Below are 18,089 nucleotides of genomic sequence, written 5' to 3' on the forward strand. Positions count from 1 at the left end.
GATGAAGTGAAACCGGCTGGGACTGTGCTGTATTGGGTTGAACGCGTTAGAACAAATCAATACTCATATTTTCTTCTCCTGCAGACTCATTGCGTCTTCATTCACAGGGAGTGTGGGTGTGAGAAGGTCGAGGAGGATTAGATCCTCAGTGTGAAGTAGGCCACATCCATAAAAGGGACGGAGACAATGTGGCAGCCGCAGAGTGCACAAATCCACAAGGGATGAGTGCCTCTTATTGAAATTTCAAATATCCGTCACATAAATGATAACTGATTAAATTCTATACACACTAATACATACGCTGGTTGTGCACAAATTTTCACTTTTACTCTTTCACATGATCAAATCCTTATAATGACGTATTCCATTCTGTTAAAAATGAGATAAAAATGTTTTTTAGTTTCATGAAAAAAGATCCAATAATTCCAAAAAAACCAACAACCTTGTATGTGGAGTGACGCATTCTGACAAGGTCAAGTTTTGCTATGATTTTCAGTTCTCGCTACAGTGACAATCATCTGAAAATAGGTCTTTTACAGATTTAAATGCAAGTAAGAGAAGATGAGATTGGAAACAATAACTCATATTTTTGCTTAATTGCAGGCTACAGCCAGGAACCATGGGTTTCCGTGACAACGGCAAATGGCTACCAAGCTCCCATTCCAACCCGACATCCTCACACGGCTATGGTGAGTAATGTGTGTCAAGCAACAAGGTGATTTATTTGAACCACAGAAAGAACGATGGGCCCAAATCACAGGACTGCAGAAAAGTTGTGGAGTAATTATACAATGTTGATAACGTTGAAACAATAATTAAAAAAAATGCACATGCACAGTAGCAGACTTTACATATTGATGCAGAGACAGGCTTTTTCAAAAAGTTCCATTTTCAAAAAGATGCATTTTCAGTGGCTTCGAACTCATTTGTCATATAAATGGACAAATAAAACACGACTGATGTTTTACATTTTCACCCGAAAATGTTGTCATGTAAACAGGGCCTAAATGCTGCAGATTCCAACTACTTAAGTATCAGAATGAACTTGAAAAACCGTGAAAGTCCAACCACACTAAGTCGGCCCCTTTACAACGAACAAGGCTGCAAATCAAAACACTGACTCAAGGCGTCACTGCTGAAGATGTGTCTCATGCCTAGTCATTACCGGGATTACATACTGGCCACAATTTACCTCCAATTTTACAAACCCATCAGACATCAGTCAACCACTCCCTGCAACTTCAGTGAAAGTGCTTGTTACCGAATGAAATGAGAGATAATTTGCACCTTGTCCTATGTATTCTTAAATCTTCAAACATGTCACGGATAGCATGGTTTCACATTTCCAGTGTACACGTCTTCATTGTGCTACTGTCTGCCAGGAAACATACTGTAATGTGCTTTCTAAAGGGGATTACTTCCAAGCGCCATCTTCCTTTTTTTTTTTTTATTACTGTGAAGGTATATTTTATTAAGGTATGTCTTTATTGTGTTGCTCATTTTATATCCTGATCAGTTGTTTTTTTTTTTTCACATCAAAGTGTATTGTAGTGAACAGTGGTGTGAACAAGCACATTTCATGGCAGTTTCAATACAGCCACAATGTGAAGAAGGTGGAGTTCTTTTCCAGAAGAACAATCTGAGACTTGCAATTTCGTTTCTTTGATAGTTTTATTAATGACTCAGTCAAGGGGGAAATGTAACCCTCCGGGAACTACTCCAGGAACCCTGCACACACGCCTGTGTGACACTGGCAATTCAAACGATATAGATCAAGAACCTTAGTCTGAAAAGATTAACAACAGTAATGTCTGACGTCTCACAAATTGACAATCTTGACTACTTGAAGTTGTTTATCTTGACATGGGGTGTCAAACCCACTGACTCAGGGTCCACATTTAGTCCAATCTGACATAAGTACATCGGGAAAATACTCACATTTAGTGAAACTTTTACAAAATCCATTCTGAACAAACTAAAATGTCAACCTATAATCTGGAATCCTATCTGCCACAATGTTTCTCTCCAGACTAATGTCAGTAAAAGCATTGTTATAACATCTGCTCTTAATGAAACAGTCAAACCAGTAGTTCATTTTTTGTTGTTTTCTTTTTGTTGTTCCTGTATTTTTCATATTTTACAAGCTCATCTTGTGGACTGAATGTGGCCAACATACTCCATGATTGACTGCATGAGCCCCACCCCGCAGAGCTTGAACCATAATGTCGCCACAACCCACACACCGCACATGCTTGGTCTCAAGCCAAGTTGTCATTTTTTGGTTGACTGACCACAAGTTAGACCACATGAGGCACCTCATAACAGGTCATAATCGGCTGCACAGCATCTAATCATTGTCAGACTATATGATACCATTCTTAATGGCTCTGAGGCTATATAGGCCATGAAATCTGTGATGAAGTTAACTCTCGAGAATAAATCTTGAATAAACTTGGTAAGTCTTGATAATACTTGTGGTTTCACACTAAATCAGGGGTGTCAAACATGAGGTCCGTGGGCCAAAACCGAGAGGCTCCAGTCCGGCCCAGGAAATGACAGCGTCCAAACAGAAAACATTAGACGAGTTTACATGGTGACTTTTTTTGTCAATCAGATTAAATTCTTTCTGATTAGAGATCACATTGGCCCGTTTACATGAGCACCAAATAAAATAATCGAAATATTGTGCCAGTCTATATATGACCCGATTAATTTCAGAGGATCTCTCCCATAATACTTTGCATTTGTGACGTTTGCGGTCTGTGACATGCAAAAACTGCAGTTAATCAGCGTTATTATGCTCATTGTGGTTCTCTTTTCATTATTGTTGAAACTGTGAAACTTCCTTCCCTTGGTCAAAGTATAACCAGATAGAGACGAGTCTGTGATTTTTAAAAATGCGAGATTGCACGGTCACGTCATGACGGTAGGTGACCACTTCAAGTGAAGACGCATTGTGTTTTTGCATTTTGGCTTCAGAAACGTTTCATGCTATAGCGCCTGTTTCTGCACATGCACACATCTCTCCCCCTCCCTTTCCGTTGAAAATAGTTCCTTCTGCTCATGCGCATGTAAACAAACCTGGCGGACCCGTAGCGGTATGACTCGCGGTACATATTCTAGTTTTATAGTCCATATGATTAGTTTTATCATTGAGACTCACCCCTGATAGCATCTGATTAGTCATCAGCCCATATAAATGTCAGTTCTCTTGATTTTTTTCGCGTTTATAGTGTATTGTTCTCTGCACACATTTCTGTAGTTTCATGATCAAATCAAACAACAGCGCCCCCCCGTGGCCCGACATACTAACTACATCAATGTCAGTGTGTCCGCTGCTGCAGTGTAAACACACTCTTTTTTTCTTTTTCCAGGATTAGGTGTTGTTATGTGAAACGTTGTTGTGTAAACGTGGCGTAAGACTAGTAGTGCACAGGCAGCAGCGTTTCTGCCATTTACACAGAGTCGGAGCACCTTCGAAAAGTTTCACCTTGGAAACCATTTTCAGTGACTCCGAGCCCGTGTAAATGAATAACCAAAACGCAACGAAAGGGGTTGGAGCCTTACGGCAGGCGGTTTTTGGCCCATGCATCTTATCTCTGACCACCCCGATATAGAGCATCCAAGAAGCAATGCTTCCTCAAAATGTATTTTTTAAGAGCTTGGGTAAATATTGCCGCATGAATGCACGGCCTGATCTGGAGGGTTCCAGCTTGCTTTTGTCTCTGCAAAAAGAAAAATGCCACCTGAGCACATTTGAGAGGAGGGGGAGGTTGGAGCAGGAGGAGGGGGCAGTAGCGGAGGTCGTGGGCTTCTGAAGCAGGACAGAGGTGGTGGAAGGAGGAGGAGGAGGAAGAGTCGTAGTAGGAGGAGGAGGAGGAGGAGGAGGAGGGGGGGGGGGGGTGATCTGGCTGGGCTGCAGGCAGAATAAATGAATGAAAGGCAGCAGCAGGGTGGAAACCTGATCCGCACCCTGCTCCGGCCTCATTGTGCGCAGCTCGGGGCTGATTGTCTCTGGAGCGGGACAGAAAACACTGCCGGGACCTGCATTATTCAGCACGCGTGCCTGGAGAAAAAAAAAGAAGAGTGAGAGAGAGGGAGAGGGAGAGAGAGAGAGAGAGAGAGAGAGAGAGAGAGAGAGGGGGGGGGGGGCTGGCGCGTAAAAAAAAAAAAAAAAAAAACACAGCTCAATGTCATCCCAGTCAGAGGCTTCCGTTATTACACCGACACCGGGTCCAGCGCTCCTCCCGCCCGGTCGTTTTCATCTGACGGGTCTCGCGCAGCAGTCGAGGCGGACGAAGAGGACGACAGTGGACGGGGAGAAGTGACGCACGCGCCGCCGCCGCCACCGTTACAAACTAATCCCGTTTAATTAGTTGGTCGTAAGGAGATCCCGGGAGGCAGCACCGCCTCCTCCACACAGGTAAACTGCGTTTCGGAGTGCTTTAAATACACTCTACGTGTCTTTTAACTCCAGTTTTCCTTGTTTTGGGGGGGGGGGGGGGGGGTGATGGTTGTGCACGTGTCGGCTGAGGAAGAGGAAGAGGAGGAGGAGGGGGGGGGGGGGGTCTCTGCAGTTTATTAGCATGCTGTAGATGTTAGCAGTCATGGTTAATAAAAGTCTATTCACTGAGCGTTTAAAGTGTGGAGGAGGTCTGTGGACCAGACTGCTGCAGTCTTCCTCTCTGCCTCTTTTGTGCTCCTCCTCTTCCTCCTCTGCATCACTTTAACCCACATACAGGAATGACCTCAGCCTGATTCTGCCATCTTCCACAGGGATGACTTTTAATTATGCTGCATTGTCACACTAAATACCATTGTTGTGACGCGCCCCTTGTTCATCATGAGGATGTATTAATTATTGCTGGTAATGTGTGAGATGCTTGAAACAGTTTTCGCTGCACCCCTGCTTTAATAACTTTGCAGTTGCATTAGAGCAGATGTGTCAAGCTATAGTTTAGTACATTGGCCACATTTGGCCTAACTTCATCTCGAGTGGGTCGGATTGGTATAACATTGTGATGACAACATTTGAATTTAGTTTGCGTTTTCACAACGAAGTATCTATCTTTCGATTACTTCAGCTCGGGTCTCAATGTTGGGTTTTGGCTTCTACTCTGAGTGTTTGAAAATAATGTCTTCTTTGAACTCTTGGTGGGCCGAGTTGGAGCCTCTTGTGACCCAGTTTTTAGTCCGCGGACCTTGTGTTTGACACCGCTGCCATAGAGGGAGCATTTTAACTTTATAATAAGGGGATGGAGTCACAACCTGTCCTTTTGTGTCACCGACTAATAAGAGATGAAATCAGCAAGAGAGCCGGGACACAGGCCATTTTTGTTTTTTTGTTTTGTTTTTTGCTTTTGCCAGTCGTCGTTGCCAAGCAACTTGCGTTTTTTTTTTTTTTTCCATCTTTGATTTGGAAAATGTACTTCTTCTATAAAGAATAGGCATCACCACTGCAGGATTTGAATGGCTGATGAGTGTTTTGGTTGGTGATGAACTCTTATCGGATTAGAGTGCGTGATTTACGGTATAAAGAATGCATGCTCTCTCTCTCTGCTGAAAAATTCTATTGAAATGCCTGTCAGCTCCTGTTTGTGGTTAACTGTGCATCTCTGTTGTTGTGCCTCAAAGTAAATAAGGAGTTGTGGGGACATACTGTATTTACTGACACCAACAAAATAAGAGATCTGTTAATCCCCAGTTGTGATCATCTAGTTCATCTTTTATTTGTTTGCAGTTCACTTAGAAATGCCCATAAGACATGTAAACAAAGCCACATGGTGGGACGACACGAAGATGCGAAGGCAGGATCCACTCAGAATAAAAGTGGCACCTTCAACCGTGTTCTTTGATATATTTTTGCTCGATGCCTCAGTACATGGGGCATCGCAGTGTGTTGCAAGCTTCTCGCACTGAAGCATCAGGGGTCTCTTCTTCCAAATAGACGTCACAGGATGAAAAGTCAACATAACAGTTCAAAGCCCTGGTTTCAGAAACATTTCCTCACACTAATGCAGCTAAGACGGCGCCTCCTGTTGTCAACGCAAATGGCAAACCCTTTGGCTCTCTCTCTTCTTTACTCTCAAATCCTCTCCCTTCTGCCATCAGTGGCATCCGGAACATCTCTGCTATGCAGGAAAGCACAGAGGGGAAATAAACATCGGATATTCTAGAATCTGCTCAAAACATAGATGAAGTCAAGGTTTTCACTTTCATTTTTTGGTGCTTTATCACTGCATGCAAGTCGTGTGATGAACAGACTATTTATCCACGAGTTGCTATGGTGATTTTTTGATTTCTTATTTGTGATGTTTACAAAAGCAGAAGGATGAATTCAGTGACCTTAATGCAGTGTTTCACCAAGCTCTCTGTACCCAGTACATAACATAAGAAATTATGCACAAAACCATCAAAAGGTGGCTTCCTGTCAAAAATCATCATCATAGTTGTGGTTCAGATTCACCTCACAATTAAATCAAGAGCAGAGAATTATCCAAAGTACTACTATGAGCTATAAACGCTGATATCATTTGTGCACACCATGTGATTAGACACACTTTTTTATCAAACAAATTCTAATATGGGATAATTAAACAATTCAAGGGTTGTCCAGAGCTATGGAACTGTGCAGCTGTCAGATGACAAAAGGAAGCTTTAAAAAGCTGGGAAAAACTGCTAATTATGCATAAGTGAAAAGTGGTTCACTGCCGTATATTTGGAACTGGTTAGGTTTGATCATTAAAAAAAATAAAAAAAGGGAAACAAAATCTTGGCAGAGGTTTAAGTCTGTTTTTATTGCCCACAATCCCTTTAGAAAAAGCTCCTCCTCATCATCATCATCATCCCTGGCCCCTGTTCTGTTTGCTCATCATCTGAAATCGGTTGCTGATTCTGGAAAATAACAAAGCCAAACAGCAATCTGCCGATTCAGACAGATTGTTTGCCAATAGCTCTGCTCTGCTCTGGGACAGAAAGATCGCGGCCGGTCAATAAAATCGACTCTGCAGTTGATGATATGCGGTTCCTCGTCTGAAAGTCGGCTTCCTTGCGTGTGGCTCAAGATTTTAGTTTGTGTGTCTGGTGGAAGTACATTTCCCGTCCCCCACCCCTCTCAGCACCACGGAGTGTGTGAGAACATGGACAAGAACAACAAACTTATCGATGAGGTCTTCTTCCTCGAGCCCTCGCCCTCTTCCCAGAAAACACACAGACAGACTCACAATCGCAGGTTACGTAACAGGTATGGAGTTGACGGCCAAAAGCACAAAAGGACATGGAAATGGGACCAATGTCCTGCGGGAGAGATGATGTGTGACAAGGCTGGCCGAGATGGCGAGAGACAATAGGTGGAGGGCGAGATAAAGGCTTCCGTCGGTGCCTTTGATTGGGCGAGGTGAAGCATTGAATGGAAGCACGACGAGAGGGGGGGGGGGGGGTGGGGGGAAAGTGGGGGAGGGGGCGGGGTTGAAGGATGCTGGGTCGGAGGTCTGTTCAGTCTCACTCAGCTCGAAGTGTTGTTGACATTAACTGCCTGATAACCTCTCAGTGGCTGATCTGTTGATGGGCCTTTCGCTGGCCATCCTCCAGGAAAAGCGAGCGATACATTGCCTCGCGTTGTGGGCCGAGGTCCCAAACAAATGGATGTTGTGGAAATATTGCACACTGTCACCCCTTTTGTCCACCAGACCCGATGTGTGTACTCTCAGCTGACCGTGTGCGATAAAAAACAATTGGGGACGATGACATGTGGGCTCGGCTGTGTGCCGCAGAAAGCGTGTCATGTGAGCGTCCCTCGGGGCAGATACGACACCAGTGATTGAAAATTATTTTTCCCAGCATGCAAACAAAGCCCCCCCCCCCTCGTGTTGGTTCATGTTATTTGAAGTAGCTGGGATTTGATGTGCTTCTGTGTAAATGACAATTTGCGGCTATTTTTGCCTGGCCCTGGGGAGTGGATGACAGCTAAATGCGATAAAGGGACTCAGTGGAGTTTGTGTGTTTTCAGCTTTCTTTCTGCTTTGATGAAGAAGTCACCTTGACACAAGCAGTGGAAATCTGACGAGATGACAGCCTGTATTCTGAAACCTGAATGCAGGTTTGAGCAAATTTTATGTCACTTAACGAATAATGTATTTGATCTGAGAATCGGGTTGAACTCCAGAGACTGCATCAAGGCACTCTGTGTTTCTGCGTCCAACTGGAGAGGCGTCCTTTTCCCTGACAGACTGATCTGATCTTGGTTGTAAATGTTATATTTAGTTTGTTCATGAAGGTTATACCAATGGGATTTGGCATCTCCAGTCAGTACTTACTGGCGTTGAGACTGTTTGAGTGTTATCTTTTGTCAGCATGAAAGCATCAATTCCCAACAGTTATCTCCCATGTGCATCAGTCAGAGCCTGATGTATATGTAACTATATCATTTAATTCAAAGGCGCTTGTTTGATTGCAGCGCTGCATGGATCGGGCTCTACCTTCATTAATGATGCATGTGATTTGCTAGCAAGACCATAACACGTCCGCCGAGATGGATAAGGAATTCATCACCAGATCTACTAAAGACTTTGATTAAAAAGTGGATCTTGCACTCACATGTGTTTTTAAGCTGATCTACTAACATGAGAACTTTCCTTTTTTTGAGACTACTCATCTGGTCTGAATGAAAATTCGTATTTACTTAGAAGTAGAACACAGATTAATTTGTTGCCAAGAGCATACTGTACCTATCTTAACTATTCGTCTGAAGCAAGCGGATTAAGTGCTTCTTCAAATGACGTGAACCAAATCAAATCTTTTGAATTATCCTCCAGTTGAAGGGCCTGAAACCAGGATGTGTTCCAAGCTCAATCACATGACGGAGGAATATAGCCTGAAATAAGTGGATCAGAACACTTTCAAAGCTTCACGATATTGAAAGAAATGTTTTTTGTTTCACTCTGAATTGAACTTTTATCGAAATCTTCAGTTTCGCAGACGATATCAAGGCATCAGGACTTACAGACGTGACTTACTTGGCTTTTAACAATTCCAAGAACCAAATATGTTTCTTAAGCGATCTAAATCGCCACATTTGTGGATTCACAGAAATCAAAGAGGCTTACTCAGTGCTTACAGTCCCTTTTGTCTGAGACGTAACAATTTTAAGCGACCAGGCAGTTTTGCTATCATAAAAGGTGGAATTTGTCGTCTGACAAGGTCAAAGAGTTTCTTTCTTTCTTTTTTTTTTCTTTTTTAACCACATTCCATCTGAGAAAAGTATTTTGTTTGCAGTATTGGTATTTATGTTCCAGAGAGGAAGAGAACTGGAGGGATTCAGGAAACGTAACAATACAAGCCAGCCATGCGATGGCCACCATCACACAACCGCCACTGCCTACTATTGTCCACAACATCCAGAGGCTATTGTTGTACTGTCCACCAGAAGCCATTCATTTAACACAAAGCAATGCACCAACCACCTGCGAGCACAAATGCTGTGTTTACAACAAACAGCACTTGCATAGACAATGCGCAAATGCAGGGAACAGGACATTTTCAAGAAAGCTGCCTCAAGACACAACATTGGACACTTTCCTAACTCCCGCGCCTTCTCTGGTCAGAGGAGGAAACGCTGAATTGACCGTAAACAGCTACCAGATTGATTAACAGCCAGAGCGAAGGCTTTATCCGTGAATCCGGGAAGTGAGGAAGGAGGCTGACTTCCAATGTCAGGGCTACTTTTTTTTTACTTAGGTGGTGAAAAGCTGCAGACGTCTTGTTATCGCATTCCAGCTCCAGAGAGGAATGTCAGGATATCATTTGGGGAGCAGCGTGTGCGAGGGAGGCTCAAGGCAGCGCCGTGTCTCTGGGCGGGGTCGTTTTCCAATCCAGGTGACGCCTGAGTTGAGTTGGTTGGGGCAGCGATGGCGACGTACAACTCCCTGGCTCTATCAATTCGATGAAAGACTTACTCCCAGCATACCTTGGGGTTGGCGTCTGGGGTTTTGTTTCTTCAAACTGTGTGACGTTCACCTGATGTTGTAACTGATGATGTCATCATTTCTGCTACTCCAACTGGAGAGAGAGAAAAAAATCTCTTGGGATGGTGTTGTGGGATAAATCTGAAGCAATTTTCTACCAAAGTTTCCACAAAAATACAGAGAAAAAAATGCGAGTAAAGGGGAAATTGTACTGAAACACATCAAGCGCTTTCTATGCAAGAAAATAAATAAAGTGATAAATAAAATAGGGCCAAGCGATCACTGCAGTGCAGAAAACATGAAGAAAATTAGAGGTGGCTTTGTATAAATCAAGGTTTTCAGTTCCACTGGAACTGCGCACACAGTGCCTAAGCTGAATGAACAGGAATACAGAATGTTCAGTCGATACAGGAATTTATTGTCAGCAGAGCATCAGAAGCTTCTTCTGCCTTGTGTTCGTGTCACCATGTGACACGGTTACATTTTAGTCGGCGATTATAACGTTATAGGTTGAAGGACGAGGAAGCTTTATAACACTAACATCTGCAGACAGTAGCTGAAATGTAGTCCTGTGCTCTCTGATAAAAAAAATCGATATTATTAGGTACAAAGAGATCCCTGCAGACACGGGCCTCACTATCAACACGGCTTCTCACTTCGAATACAGTTTTTTTTTTTTAAGCCAATAATGGGAAGTTCTCTGCAGATCATGCTGCCAAGACACAACAACTTGCAGGTGTTATCTTTGTTATCATGTTCTCACTCAGCAAGTGACATTTAATTGATCCTCCACATAATTAGTCTTGATATCAATACAAAATTATATTGAAAAAAAAAACAAAAAACCTAATTGAAATAGGTTGTCCAAATAGGTAGATAGATAATTGTCGATGGAAAGCTGTGGCACCCAAATAAATGGCTGACACGGTCATTGTTTGGCTCGGACATGTCTGCTGTCACATGTTGTTTTCATCCTGTGTGAAGCCTTCCTCTGTCTAAATACTGCAGGCTAATGAGCTGGGTTCCGGAAATAGATGGGTGATTAGCACAGCACTCTTCTCAGCCTGAGGCAGAGCAGAGATAGTTAATGCTGTAAGCTAAACAGTGGGAGGAGGTGCATTCTCTCAGGACTCCTGCGTTAATATGGTCCGCGTCGGGGGGCCAGAAACAAGCCAGTGGTCAGTAATGAGACTTCTGCTCGGTGTCGCTCAGGCCGGGGCATGAAAACGCTGGGACGGGATGTTGGGCCGCAAAACAGCACAAATCTGTACCAAGATCAGTCAGGCGAAGAGGAGTGTGCCCTTTATGGACAAGGTCAGACCTACGTCTTTATAGATGCTAGCGCTTTTAGTGTTCGGCATTTTATCCCCCCCCCCATACAACAATTTTATCCATTTTTACAGGATGGCTGTTCTGATCTATTGCCTGAAAAAGTCCTAAATTTAACCTGCTACGTTGAGCACATTTTTCCTCTAATAGTTGGCATACCAATGCATGATTGGGCGTTAAATTTATTGACGCAAATGAAAGCACTGGCATGCAGTGTGATTTACATGTTCTTCACAAACATAATGCAATTCATTATCTGTGCCAATAACTCGTGTTTCTAGCTGCTTCAAATGTCTTTTGTTATTTACCTTTCTTATTATAAAACCAAGAGACCATTTTACTCAGCGGTAAATCCACAAAACAATCACACCAAATCTTCGGTTTATTTCCCAGCTTCACCCAGCGGCCCGCTGGCCTCACTGTGTGGTCTCCAGGAATTGGGTCCCACAAGAACCTCAGTGCAAAGTGGGCTGGATCACGCTGCGAACGGATTACAATTATATGCTCGGTGGCTTTCTGTTCTCTCATACGTTCACGAGGGGTTACACAGGAACTCACACTAACAAGGGCAAAACCCATTAACTCAACCATCCATGGGTCGACTCTTCTTCCTCTTGAAGATCCGTTCCTTCTTTCTTCCCCTCCATTTGTCGGCATCTATTTGTGAATGGACGCAGTTGCTGTTTGAGAGTGACAGATCAATATTTTGTGCTTTTTTTTTTTCACATTAATCGTCGAACAAGTTGTCTTTTTGATTGTGCAAGGGTGTGTGCGGTGCATTACAAAATGAAGGGGATGACTGTTGACATGCCCTGCTGGATTAACAGCAGGACCGAGCGGTTACATAATCAGCAGCGGCTGTAGGAAAAGGAGGGGGAAAAGGAACTCTTTCCCCAAAAACAGGTTTTGGCAAAGTTTCCCAAACTTCCAAGAAAGGACTGGGGTGTTGTGTGTGGAGGGCGGACTGAAAAGGCCTTGAAAGAGCAGGTTGCAAAAAGCGCTCCTTCTCGTGAATCAAAGGGAACACAAGGATCCAATAAACCAACAAACTGAAACACAGTGAATCACAGACAAACCAGCAACATGACAAAGAACTGAGGTCCAACTTAAGACAATCGTCCACTCAGGCACAGGTGAAACACATCAGGGCAAGGAGCAGCAATCAGACACGAGGAAGGGAAGTCAAACATCCTTAAATGAAAGACAACACAGAACATATAGAAGTTACAGTAGAGTTACTACTTTAAAAAAAAAAAAAAAACCTGAGTGGGATGCACAGGAATGATCACAATAAAAGACAGCGATCCTGTCTTCTGTCTACTTTCTTTGACTTATCTGCAGGTTCTCTGTGAGATCTAACTGTGTTCTGTCTACGCTGACATGCCCAGCCTGTTCTGTTGCAAGAACATGAATCAAATTAATTCATTACACTTCATGTTGTCATAGCTGCTATTTGGATCCTGCCAGCAGACGTCAGTGAAGCCATTAGCACTGAAATTATTTAATTTGCTCCAAATGATTAATGACATTGCCATGTGGTCCGCTGTCTGAAATGTAAAGAGTGCAGTATCGATGCAAACAGGAGTGTCACTATTGTGGAATTACGGGCAGAAGTTAGCATTCTCGAACTCATGATAGGTGAAAACACATCATTTGTGCGTTTTCGTTCCACAAAGCACATATTCATATTGCAAATCCAGCATGATCAGTCAGGGGGGGATTTGTCAAAATCTGCTATTCTAACACAGAAGTGCCTTTAAATCGCCTCCTTCTTGGCCTTACACTCGAAATAATCGGCAACAGTTTGGTTCTGTTAGTTTAAGATTATTTGGATGACCTGCGCTTTGCACGAGGCTCTTAAATAGTCTTTATTTTGCACCAGTGGCTCACTCCCCATCACAAAAAATGCTCACAGAGTGAACCTTTTTACCGGGCGACCGGCCCAGCAAAAGTACAGTTTGTTTTGCTTTCACAGTATGAAATATTATTGCACAGAGAGCGAGCCGCACCAGAGCTCTACAATCACCGCCTTTCACTCTCAGGACACAAGTAATAACGGGCGGCTGTTCTTGTGTTACAGTGAGACCGTGTCCTCTTCTGTACTTGTACCGGGAGTGTTAATCTGGACGTCTGTCCTGTGCTTGGGGAGCGTCGCGTACACAACCGGTCACACTCCCCGACTGCAGACCCTTTCTTTTCAAGAGTCCTCGTCTGTGAGCATGCAGGCTAAGCTTGTGTGTGTGTGCATGTGTGTGTGTGTGTGTAGTGGAGTGCAGCATTAGTATTCAGGCTGAAGCTCCTGTCGGGGGGGGCTTTTGTTGTCGTTCCATCAGGGAGTCCGAGGAGGTCTGAGCTATGTGTTTGAGAGCATTGGAAAAGGGGTCACAGATCGTTTCCATGAGTCCACACATGCCACACATTCCTCTGTCACAGTTAGAGTTCAGAAGGGATCTCAACATGTTTCGAGTGTGGTCGTTGTATCAGGCTCGATGGCAGTGGGTAGATGCAAATCACTATTATTGTTGTTGTACTTTCAGAATGATTGTGGATTTTTCTATTTTGCTGCAAGCAGATACACAGCTGAAGATCAGAAAGGGTCTTACTTGACCAGGATTACTTTATTGCTACTGTTGTATCTGGCTGTTTCCTTTCAGTATTATTTATTTAGCAGAAATGGACCTTTACCGACACTCAATAGCTTATATTTCTGTGTCTGTGTATGTTTCTGTGCAGGTGGTCTTTAGTTTTTAGTGTCCTTCCTGTGTTGATGGCCATTTCCATGGATACAAGTTAGCAAAGCTTCCTGGTTTCCTGTTTAGATGACCTGGGAGCTCCGATAGGCTTTTATCCAATCAGTTGTTTCCTTTCACCTTGCAGGATCGTTCACATTTTAGTTTCGTTTTTTTTTTTTTGTTATGATTCAAGTGTTCTCCACCCATAATTTATTGTATTACCACAGTCTCAATATAGATTCAAACATTACCTTCACTGTTATTAAAAGATGTTGCTGTCATAGGCTGCTAAAGACAGAATTTTATAGCCGAGGGGGGGGGGGGGGGGGGGGCAACTCACAGTTACTTTTGGATGAGACAGACGTCACCCAGTCACACACTACAAATGATGACTGACGCGTTCCCCCTCCCAGCAGACATTGTAAACCTTCCCTTCCTGTGCTGGAAATGTCTGACGTCTCCTAAATATCCACCAAAATAGCTCTTTAAATAAACCTACAGCTTTTCCAACCTCAGAGATAGAGATTTTCCACTTCGATCTTTCTCTTTTTTTTACCACTTGTACAACACAGAGTTATGAACAAGGCCAAGTGAGTGCAAGCTTATTCCGATGGACTCCAGCTTCCATTTTTTTTTTTTTACCTCTTCTTTGAACATCAAACTTAAAGGGCATCAACACGTTTGATAACTATTTAAAATCTTTTCTTTGAAATGGGATAACAGCTAAATTATCTTCACTAACTCTGTTTGTTATAAAAACTTGAAATATGAAATATGTTCAGTCTGAATACACAGTGCTATATTATTTTTCTTTCGTTCTCACGGAACGTGTAAAAGTTCAGCCGTCTTAGTTGCCCGCCTGTGTAAGTCTCTCATATGATAGGAGTTGACATTTGAGCTTCCCGGACATGCTGCTGTTGTTAAGTGTGTCACTCGCTGCGATTCAGATCAATCCCGATCAGCTCTCGTGACATAAGCCTTGCTTAGAGCCATGACTGTATTGACTTGGTGCTGCTGACCCAGTTGCACTTGTTCACAATCGGACACGCATACCAAGTATTGCTCACGCCCCCCTGCTGACTTTTCCTTTTTTTTTCATCTTCTATGCTTTGGACTCACTGTCCAGTAATTGGCTCATGGCTTTGTAAACCATCATCTCTCACACAGAGTAATGGCCATCATGATATCTTTTGTCCATTCAAAGCCACCCAAGAACTGAGATTCCCAGTGGATGTTCGATAATTGGGTTACTGTCCCAATTTTCCGTGACCGATTTCTCTTCATCAGATGGCTGAGTTATTTCTAGCCCTGAGAACTCGCTCATCGTTTCAAACAGGGGCAGTGGAATCAGAATGTTGAGCGCCACAGCTCACGTTTATAAAAAAAAATAAAAATCGGCGTCAGCGGAGTGTATCTTGTCACACAGTCTGCGACAACCTGTCTGACCTCCGGACTACCCAACTGTTCTCCCCATCACCTTTTATTGATATACGAGAAAATCATGGGCATTCAACCTAAAGTGACAACACAGATGGTTTGTGGTCTGGATTGGAAGGCAAATCTCATAAAACTTGTTTTTCTTTGAAGTCTTTCATTTTATTTTCCCCCCCCAGGCTTTGGAAGGTGGTTTTTCAGAGCTGGAAATCAAAAAAAAGACTACTATTTGGGCTCTCTGTGGCTGGTGGCTGCATGTGTAAAACATCTGGTTCAGTTCCTCGTCATTGACACGAGGTCAAGTTTTGAATAGAGAAGAAGAAAGTAGGGAATTAGAGCAAATACAAAAAACCAGACAAGAGGAAATCTATCATTCTGTCACATGCTGCTGTAAACCTGTTTGGCTTTGAGACAGTGAGTTCTGACTCGCTCGTCCTCCATCATTTAACAGCCACTGACACTATATTGCTAATTGCTCTTGTAACCTGGAGGAAAGTGTTTCCAGTTCCACCGCTTCTCCTTGTGTCGTTTGTGAGCAGAGAAAGTGGACCCATGACTCAGGTGAGCTCTGGTTTCTCGTGGCCTGATCCTATGACCCAACACATACACACACATGGCGCAAGTAGACACATAAATAGCCTCAGTGCAAGGTTAATCTCTACTCCCGTCCCATTGGCCAGCTTTGTGCTCGCCTTTATGCGACATGATTACACTTGTATCATGTTCCACGTTACACATGGAGCCTCTTCACAGTAAAATGGTGATGGCAATTCTTTTGTGTTGGAAAAAAGGATTTACAAACAGTAGCTTAATTTTTGAGAGCCTTGGGTCAGCAATAGTTTACCCATGAAGCATCTCATGTGAGTAAATGTCAGAGTCCAACCTGTGCTCAATCAAGCACACGCTCACGTGTCATAACAGATTCTTGCTCTATCAAAATGTCCTGGACTGTTTGAGGGAGGGAAAAAAACAAAACAAAACAGTGAAATGGACTTTAAGAAACGTACATATCAAAGTATTGAATGTGCAAAACAGAAATTTTACATTCTCGGGTTTACCATCCATTCGACAAATTTGCTTTGATGTTGCTTATTACTTTGTTATTACCTTATTAAAGATTTAGGCCCAGTTGACATGAAAACTTTTGTTGCGTTTTGAAAATCGAAGGTAGAACTTTTACAAACAACATTTAGACTTCAACTCTGTGTCGATGATGGAAATGCTGCTAACGCACTACCAGCTTAGTAAATACAGTAGATGGACAATAACAACAATGGCGGCCTCCTGAGTGTCATTACTCCCAATCCATATCTCCTGGGACTTGGAGTCACCCAACAATTCGACTTTGCTTTCTGTTCATACGAATTTCCGTGCACTGGCCATAGTTAATAGTTTATAGTGTATTATTCTCCGTGTGCATGTGTTTCATTACAGAAACAACCAACAACACCCAATTGTAGCCCAACATGACGTAATTTTCGACGTTTCTGCCATTTCCATGTTTTAAAAACGTTGTCATGTGCACATGAAACGTTTCTGAAATGAGAAAACAAAGCGATGCATTTTCAGTTGAATCGTTGTCGAGTAAACAGAGAACAAAGCAGAATGATACCAGCACAGGGCTTTAAATGAAATACTGATTTAACAATATTAATCATGACATTCCACTTTTTAGCTTTGTAGACAAATTCCTCCTCGCAGTGCGAAAGTTTGATTAAAACAAACTGAAATGTGTGTGTATTTACGTACAGTCAGTATATATGTGCATCTTGAACGTACTAATGAAAAAAAAAAAAAGTCGGAATTATAGACAAAGACGGACCGAATGACACTGGGGGTCAATGAAACCTGATGAAGACAATTGTTGTCACTCAACATTTCCAGCAGCAGGTAAAATCTGGGGGTGAGTGAAAGATATATTTTCATAAAAAGACAGTTTAATTGTATGAGTGACGGAGACGAAAACATTTTTAAAATCAGCTTTTCAGTGCAAAGCAGCAGGTGCAGCAGTTACAAGAGTTACAGACGATATGTAAAGACAAAGTGCAGCAGGAGTTGTTTTTTTTTTGTTCTACACACTTCGAAGCTGTCACTGTAAATATTCATGAGATGTTATTACTCATTCATGTCGGCTTTACAGTTACATGTTTGCCATGATTCTGCAGTTTATCACCATCATGGTTGGACTTGGCTCTGTAGCAGCAGCTTGCATCATGTGAATTCTCCTCGAAGATCAATGATAATTGAAAACACGACGGCTCGAGAGCTTTGCGGCAGCGCGACGCAGCAAGTTTCATTCATTTTATTAATAGGTGAATACAGCAGGTGAAACCTTCATGTGAGACTGAGTCAACAGTCTGACAAGCGCTGATGACAGAACAGAATACCATTCCCTTCTTATCGCCCCCCCTCCCGTTCCTTCAGTCATCATCTCTTCATCATCGCCTGTCTCCATCCCGACCGGCTCACTGACAGGAGCTGGAGGTTAAAAGGAGAGAGGGGGGGGGGGGGGGGGGGAAAGAGAGGGTACACAGGAAGGGAGGAGGCGCAGGGTGGATGTTTTTGGCGTGTGTGTCTTTCGCGTCTGCGAGGGTTCGCACAGAGGGAGTCTTTGTGCACGAGGGCATCTAGA

General features: G+C 43.1%; 1 protein-coding gene across 2 annotated transcripts in view; it reads left to right on the forward strand.

Annotated features, from left to right (window-relative positions):
- palm2akap2 (PALM2 and AKAP2 fusion) overlaps positions 1-18,089 on the forward strand; it is a 90,702-nt gene that overhangs the window by 61,308 nt on the left and 11,305 nt on the right. For both annotated transcript variants that reach the window (XM_080509744.1, XM_080509745.1), the window contains one exon: positions 604-689. In XM_080509744.1, coding sequence (XP_080365870.1) covers positions 604-689 — 86 coding nt within the window. The remainder of the gene's footprint in view (positions 1-603; positions 690-18,089) is intronic.

This window comes from Blennius ocellaris, assembly GCF_963422515.1.
Source record: "Blennius ocellaris genome assembly, chromosome: 15".
Taxonomy (NCBI): Eukaryota; Metazoa; Chordata; class Actinopteri; order Blenniiformes; family Blenniidae; genus Blennius; species Blennius ocellaris.